We start from the raw sequence: 9013 nt of genomic DNA on the forward strand, positions 1-9013 counted from the left end.
GTTTTAAAATTAAAAATTTAAATTATGATTTATTTTGTGAAATCTTAAGATCTCGATTCTAATCTTGCAAACTCGAAGACGATCGTAGGATCCAGATCTTAACATGGTAGAAACGTAAGAGGTTTCCCAAATCGATATGTATTTGTATTAATTTTAATATAAAACGTATTCCATGTTATTTAGTATTGTTCCGAAAGTTCAATGATTTTAAACTCGGATCCAACTCATCTTACTATGTCCTTAAATAGTTATGTACCTAATATAATTTCTAAATTTGTTTGATTATATACAATTTAGTATAACCAAAAACGGGGAGGTTAGGGTGCAGCTACCATAATTGTGAAACTCATATGAGTCTTGAGTCGAATCATTTCAAACTGAAAATTGCCGACTCGGTAGTATGACTCACTCGATATGGAGTGTGACTCGGTACAAAGATTGTGAGTCGATGACCAACCCGTGATTCAGACTAGCAACTTGTCCCAAGATAATCCGATTATCCAACAAGCAATAATCTTTCTTTTTGACAAAGGTGGCATTGTCAATTGTTTGAGTTGTGTAATTTCCATTTACAAATATAGCCACCGATCGTACAAAAGATCAAATAAAGGAAAATTTTGATGGCATTGAGATTAGATATCTATGGTTTTCCCAAAGTTGATCGTAGGTCCGATATGCAACTCCATAGACAAGATACAATCTTAGTCCAAGGTGTTGATTCTATTTATGAAATTAAAATAATTTCTTACTTTACAAATGAACTAATTATTATCTTACTTTAAAAATAGTTTTCACTTGGACGAGAACTTTTGGGCTAATTATGAAATCAAAATTGGATTGCACAACATTGAAAATATGTATAATAGCAAGAATACATTAGTATATAGCTTACAAGATTAAGTTCTGTTACTAATAAGGAAGACATCTTTTCAACTCTTTACTGAATTCAAGATGCATAATTTCAATTCAGAGAACAAATTCTTATTAGTAAAAACAGAGCAATCTAAGTGAAGTAATTCAGAATCTGAAGCATTACTTTCTTGAGGAGAAAAGGTATCAGAATGTTAATTTTTCTTTTCTTTCAGCAAGAAAAGCATCTCAACCCTTCAAAACACCTTCCTTCTCCAATCAAGTTTCAATCTTTTCCCAAAAAAAAAAATATAGTTTTGAGTGAAAAAGAAATGGCTCCTGAGATTGTGGATGATGATATTGAACAACATCTTCTCGAAAAAATCACTCATGGCATTCTACGTATAGGCGATCAGCAAAATCTAGTGACTAGATACTATTCATTAGATTCTGATTTTAATGATGTGAAGGACATCCTCACGCGTACAAGAAATCCAGATTATAACGGGGATTGGTTGAGTGCAAGAAGGGAGAATCTTTATTACCTCAACAATTTGTTGAATGAATGGCAACTCATCAACAAACACAGCTCATTTGCTCCTGTTGAAGATCGTGAAGCATGTCTGAACATCAAGAAGAGCTTAAAGAAGATGATGAAGGAATTCAAAGGTGAAGAATCCAGTTCAAGAGGTGATGCAGAATACTCTGTTACTCGTCATCAAGACCCAAAACACTTCACTTTTGAAAGAAACAAAGAAGATGTTTACAGGTGGAGCTCCAGGCATGGACCCAGGAAAGTTCATGGTTTTGAACACAATGTCATGGCCATGGAGAGGGAGCTTGTCATGCGAAACATTAATGTTCCATATAAGGTTTTTGGGGTTGTGGGAGTCGCCGGAATTGGGAAAACGACTCTTTGTCAGGACATTTTTGGCCGGAAGTTAGTAAAGGAGCATTTCTGTCCAAGGATCTGGGTTTGTTTATCCAAGCAACCTAGAGACAACCATGACTACAGAAAAGAGATTGTTGTCAGGATCTTGAAATGTCTCGGAATAAAAGATGAAGTCATAAGTAATGTGGCAGAGGAACGTGATGAACATGGACTCCGGAAGCTGATTCTTCTTATCCGGCTACAACTGATTGGAAAAAGATATTTGATTGTTCTCGATGATGCTTGGAACGATGACGAATTCTTCTTGAAATTGATTCGAACGGAAGACCCGAATATGAAATGGGGTGAGGAGTTGGCATACGCGTTGCCAAAAGGGTGTGGTGGAACAGTCATTTCGTCGAGCAGGTCGGATGCATTACTAAAAAGGATGCTTGGGAAAGATGTAAGTTTGCTTTATTTGAAGCCACACACCAAAGAGATCATTGATCAGATTTTTCGAGACACGGTGATTGGGTATGAGGAAGACGAGAGGGAATTCCCTGCGCATTTGGAAGAATTGAAAATGGAGATACTAAAAAAGTGTGATGGAATACCGTTGGCTGCAAAATTGCTTGCTAAAATTGCTCGGGAGCCATTGCCGCTAAAGCAGAAACCCCCACCGCCAACAAGCGTCGTCGGTGGTCATGAGAATAAACAGGCTCCGGAAAGTGGTGGCGAACAGTTGAACGGCGGTGTCGACGCCGGTGGCAGCGCCAGCGCCAGCGGTGTTCATGACGGTGAGGACAACGGCGTTGTTCTTCCAAATCCGAAGCAGAAGGATGGTCTCCCTCCGATCGGACCCGATCAGGTGGCATAAGCACTGGAAATAAAAAATGTCGTTAAGTTTGGGTTTTGTAACAAAATAAGCTTGTTATTGTTATTGTAAGTTTGTTTTTTTGATAAAGGAAAATAAGATTATGACATAATTTACTTAATGTATAAATTATTATTATTTTTTTTTTATCAATTTATGTTTTGCATGACTGTAAAATCATAGATGGAAAAATTATATCCAAGTGAATTAGTTTCACATATGTTGGCAAGGTTTTGTTTGTGTGATACATATTACAACAATACTTTTTATGGATGCAAATTGCAATGATTAGTAACGAAAAGAACAACTTAAGCAAAAAACAAGCAAAATTATTGTGGTCTTGTACAATAGAAATCACAAGCTCACAAACGGATTAATACGTTTGTCGTGATACACTTCTAAATCGAGATGAATAAATTGAGTTGTGATGTTCAATGAGTATTCATGTGATCTGTAACGTTCGATTTCGAGTTGAATGATCCAAGTTTTAAGACACGATTTTAAATTGAATTAATAGACATTTTGTTTACGTTTTTTATGATTTTTTTATGAATATATATATATATATATATATATATATATATATATATATATATATATATATATATATATATATATATATATATATATATATATATATATATATATATATATATATATACTTGATTATAGGATAAATACTAGAAAGATGGGGTGGGTCGGATCAGAGTAATATAACATCTGACATTTGAGGTTAGAAGTTTTGACATTTAAGTGTAAATTGTAACAAATAAAATCACTTTTGATTTAAATAAAATAATTATAATTAATTAAAAATGTTTGTTTCAAATGTTGTAATTAAGTTTTAGAGTTTAAAGGTAGAGTCTACTTATAAAAAATTAGAGATTTAAGCATGTAACTTCAACTTAACCTTACTAACTAGTGTTGGACTTGATCTATAAAAGTGTCGATTGTTTAGGATTTAAGTAAAAGCTAAGGACTAGGATTTATTTTATAAAAAAACATTCGAATGACTACTCTTGTCAAATGGCAAAAGTTTATATCTTAAGCAGTTGTTTTGATCCATTTATTTAAACGTTTTTTTGGGAGAGAATTGAGAGGGAATTTGAACCTATAAGGGGAAATAGATTTTTAAGGATATATATATATATATATATATATATATATATATATATATATATATATATATATATATATATATATATATATATATATATATATATATCGTAAAGAGTTATGAATAGTTAAGTTCTCGTTGTATGTCAAAACTCATTGCTCAAGGTTGGTTATGCACCGGCCCGACCATAAATAACATAGGCATGCGTTCCAGATATATTTATGATATGACTTATGTATGGTACTAACCTTAGTGGAGGCGTTTAGCCTAAAGGGTTGAGTTGGTAGTTTTAATTGAAGGTACGTTAGAATTTTATAACGTGTTCTCATCATGGGTAAGAGGATATATATATATATATATATATATATATATATATATATATATATATATATATATATATATATATATATATATAATTGTTGGTGACGTTTGCAGTATTATTAATTTTTGTTTTGTACTCCAAGACTACCAAGTACAGACGAGTGCCAAACAAGAAGCACCGGAGGGCATGATCATTTTAGCAATTAAGTCATTCTAAAATCCAGCAACCCAAGAGACCCTTCAAACCAGTTATGCCGTACCGCAACTAGCCAATAAGTAGTGTAATTAATTAATAATACTTTTATTAGGAACCTGTTGCTATAGTTGTATTCCTCTTTTGAGGATACGAGTACTATATAGCCAATTTAGCTCTGACACCAATATGTCACACCCCCGGCCGAGGCGGTGGAACACGCCGGTCTATATGACCAAGTTCGTGGATCACAGGTAAACTGAATATATAGCATAACTACAACAATAAACAACACAGCATTCATATTCTATCTTCACTTTTGAATACAAGCTTCTTACAAGTAATAATAGTACATGAAATGTCTTAACAAATATGCAGATAATACAACAGCTAGTAAACTAGGTTCCATGTAATTAATTTCGTCTTAAATGTCTGTTTAGTGATTTCCTGAGAATACATGTACTTTTGAGGGTCAACACATGGTTAATGAAAGTTACAGGTTTTCTGCTACCAATAGTAATACTTTTAAAAATTCTAAAATTTATTTTCTTTGTAAGTTTAACAACACTTAAAATTGTGTTTGTAAATAGTATTTTAAAGCCAAAATGTATCTTTGTATAAGTAAGTCCATAATTAAAATCGTGTTTGTAAAGAGTCTTTGAAAGTCAGAATGTATCTTTATATAAGTAAATCCATACTTAACATAGTTTTGAAAGAAACCAAGCCCACGGTTTATAGTTAGATATATATATATATATATATATATATATATATATATATATATATATATATAGAGAGAGAGAGAGAGAGAGAGAGAGAGAGAGAGATTCTAGTTAATGTTTATAGTGAGTCTTATAACCAAGCTATGTGACTGAATGTACCCTTACAACGCTTCATTGTACGTTGTAGTAACGATAGTAGACACTTATCACCTGCTTCAATTGATCAGTCGAGGTTGTAGGTAGCAACCATAAGTGAGGATGTCAACCCCGTATAGATCTATACATACGTATCTCGCTTCGAAGATTAATGGTTATAGTAGTGTGGCTATGCTAAGTGTTTAGACTTAGCTAATAAATATAGTCTCACTAAAAAGCCCTTAACGAAGGTATGTGAATAACTATCCGCCATAAATTATTTGTGGATAAGTCACTAGGCATAATGAATTCCATTATATGAAGTGTATAAAAGCCGAGTATGTTTGTTATGTATGTAAAAGTGTAATGTGCTCGCTTTTATAAAGAGGTACGTTCCAATGTAATGAACATATCTAAATGTATAAACTTTATGTATTTAAACATATAAATATACATGCACAATAATAACTTAAACCTTTGAAATACTACAAAGTTTTATGACGTGCTTTTTATGACATACAACTTCACACAAAATCATATATTTTTGTATCATGTAGCATTTGTTGTGTGGACTAGTTATTTCACGATAAAATAACTATAACATGTATATGAGAAGTTTAAACTAGTTTATTTATAACAATATGTTACATTGTCAAATAACATTTTTATAAACTAGACTTATTGTATTTTCACATAAAATAATAATTTGCTTGCATAAACAAAGTATATAGGCACATGTATACGATATACCGAAAAAACACAATTCTTGAACTTTGAAATACTTTCAAGACCATTTCGTAACGAATTTATATTATTGGGGTTGTTTGGTAATTTAACTAACCAAAGTGTGACTGCTTTGGTTAAAATAAATCAAGGAAAGGACTGATTTTGTTGTAACTTAAACAAGGGAGGGACTTAAATGATTTATAAGGAATTAATGTTTGAGAACTGGACTGATATTGATAAGAAATTTCCATGGAGTGGCTGTTTTGTTTTAAATAAAACAAAGTTTTGGGGAAGGGACTCATTTTGAATAAATGGTTCAACAGGAGGGTTTTTAGGTCATTTCTTAAAAATAAAAAGGATTTAGGGCTTTTTTGTTCTCGTATACAAAAAGATTTAGGGCTTTTGTGCCCTCCATCGTCATTTGTATGATCAATCAGAGGAACAAGAAACGAACGGAAACAGATAGAACACATGAACGAACAACGGCTGGCAAGAGGGAAGCACGAAGGCTCGTAGGCAGATGAGGGATCCAATGCTTGTCGATCTATCTTAAGGAGGGGAGCATCTCCGGTGGTCGAAAAGGCCGAAGAAGACGGAAACAAGCAACGAGGCTGCTCTCTTCCTGCTTTGATAATGAGGTGTGAAGGGGGAAGGGGTGAGGTGGTCTGATGGATCGTCGCGAGCAGCAACAGCAACGCAGGCGAGGATTTCGGAGATGTTTACTCTACCGGAGAATGTGTGGGATGCGAGGTTCAATCAGTAGGAACGAGGGGTTCCGATGGGTGGAAGACGAACAGCTGTAGAAGCTCAAGTGGGAGTGTTTGGGCGTCCCATGGCTCGCACCCTCCTTTTCCCCTCCCGTCTAGCAACCCCACCGAACACCCGGTCATCGTCGCTGCTGCTGGTCGCGACGCCTCCCAGACCCCTCCGGACCTCTTTCCCTTTCGCAAGTACTTCCAAGACAGAAGACGAGCACCCCGCTTCTTCGTCTCTTCCTTCTCGTCCAAGGATCATAGTCGCCTCGCTGCTTCACCCATCTCTATCTTCGGCCTTGTCAACCCCGGAGGCACTCCGTTCCCTTCGCGAGCTGACAACTACCATCTGGCCTCGAAGCCGCTTCACGCTTCCTTCTCGCTATCTGATTTCATTTCTCCCGTATCCCGTTTTCTTTGAATACCAGGTCGATCAAGAAATGTCGGGGCAAGTTAAAACCCTAATTTCTATTAAGTTTGATGAAATGACAAAACTACCCTTTTTATTAAAACATTATTTCGAAATCAGTCCCAATCCCTAAATATTGGGTCCATTTATTCAAAAACAACCCATTTTTTGGTAATTGTTAACCAAAACAGCCCCATCTATTCAAGAAGTTACATACCTGTCCCTATAGTTTGTTCAAGTTACAAAATCACACCCTCATTTGAATTATTTTAACCAAATCAGTCCTATTTTGGTTAAATTAAATTACCAAATAGCCCCTAATTGTTTAAATTTGTTTTGAAACGGTTTCGAGAGTATTTCAAAGTACAAGTATTAACTATTGTTATACATACAAAGATAATACTTTTGATCCTCCTATCGATAGCCTTCTCAACATATTCAATAATATCCTTTTGCTTTCAACTATAAAAAAACATTTATGAATATATTGTCATGCACAGTAAATTATACTATAATTATCATGGAAGTATTATAATATAAATAGTTATGTAACACCCCGATTTCCTGGATGTGGAACTTGAGGATTTAGTGCAAGTCAAGGCACAAATCCTAGGATTTGTGCCTTGCTAGTTGGCTAGTTACCCCCTTGTGAAGACATAACTCTGTTGCATGGGGAGAAACGATTCCGTGAGTGGGCATGATTATCTCTAGTTATATCCTTACCATTTATATGCACATATATAAATTTCATACTTTACTGAACTATTCTCGATGTTTCTGGTAACATTCCTGAGATGGAGTTATGGTAGTGGGTAGAAGTAGGTTTCGTACGACTGTTAAGTTTTACCCATCCTAGATCTTTGCCTAAACACACTTAGTTGGGGAGTTCTAATGGGATCCGGTGCATTAGTGTTGGTATGACCACACTCTATTAGTCCACGGAAAAATGCACCTTTCAACCATGATGATTAAAAAGGAGAGATGGTAATGAGTCTTGAATAAGGATTTATACGTCGTGAGTTATCTGTGACATCCCCAAAATCTCGGCCAGAAAAGACCGATTTCATTTATGCTTTTTAAACATTTTCAGATTAAATCCTTTTGATTTTAAAAGAGATGCGGAATTTGTTCCCAAAAAACAAAACATGATGAAATAGATTTTTATCAAAACATTTCATGAAGAAATATAATTTCATTTCATAATCAAAACCCGGGATGTCATGTTCCGATACAAACCATAAAGCATAAACGATAACATTACAAGTCATTCAACAAATATATACATATACAGACTTGTAAACAACACAACTTGATGATTATCCATCTTATTCCCTCGCGTCACTTCTTGTAATACAAAGAAACTGAGTGGGTCAGGCTTGGGAGCCTGGTGAGCATATAGGGTTTTCAACCCACAATAAATAATTATATTTAATTTCACCAACCAACAATAACCCAATTACTCATTCCCGTTATTCTCACTTTATGTCCCTAAAATAACTGACACAAGGGACCTAGTCTAAGAATATTTCATCGGGGTGACAACACATGCTTTCGGAGGTTTTCCGGCAATATATGTCAAATAAGGCAACCATGGGGGAGGGGGGGGGGGATGGAGTACAGCGGATGAACACCCAAGTTCATTAACACCTACAGGTGGCGAGCCTGCTAGTGTTCCACAAGACTGTCTAGAAAAGTCCGTGATCGTCATCTAAACTCCGCTAGATGACTAAACCAAAACAACATCGAGGCCTCTCATCTGTTTATTACACACTAACTATCAACCCATGTTCTACCCAGCATATTAGTAGATAAAAATATATATTTTTATACATAGTTTAAAACCTGTATAGCATGCTTTAATCAATACATATTTCACATAACATATGAGGCACACACACATAACACGTATTTCATAGAGAATAAATAAGATCTATGAGATAGAAGACAGTGAATATACATTCACACATATAACAACAAAATATATACACATAGCACGTATTTTATATAAAATACTTCATAATAATGTGTTGGAAGAAAGTAACTA

General features: G+C 34.7%; 1 protein-coding gene across 1 annotated transcript; it reads left to right on the plus strand.

The window, feature by feature from the left end:
* The first annotated feature begins 1181 nt into the window (after positions 1-1181).
* On the plus strand, positions 1182-2597 carry LOC111892695 (probable disease resistance protein At4g19060). The gene has a single exon (XM_023888750.2). It carries the CDS (start codon positions 1182-1184, stop codon positions 2595-2597), a length of 1416 nt encoding a protein of 471 aa, XP_023744518.2.
* The last annotated feature ends 6416 nt before the right edge of the window (positions 2598-9013 follow it).

This window comes from Lactuca sativa, chromosome 7 (genome assembly GCF_002870075.4).
Source record: "Lactuca sativa cultivar Salinas chromosome 7, Lsat_Salinas_v11, whole genome shotgun sequence".
NCBI lineage: Eukaryota > Viridiplantae > Streptophyta > Magnoliopsida > Asterales > Asteraceae > Lactuca > Lactuca sativa.

Excerpts from the sequence above, each read along its gene's own strand:
- LOC111892695 (XM_023888750.2), top strand. The coding sequence starts at position 1,182 with ATGGCTCCTGAGATTGTGGATGATGATATTGAACAACATCTTCTCGAA.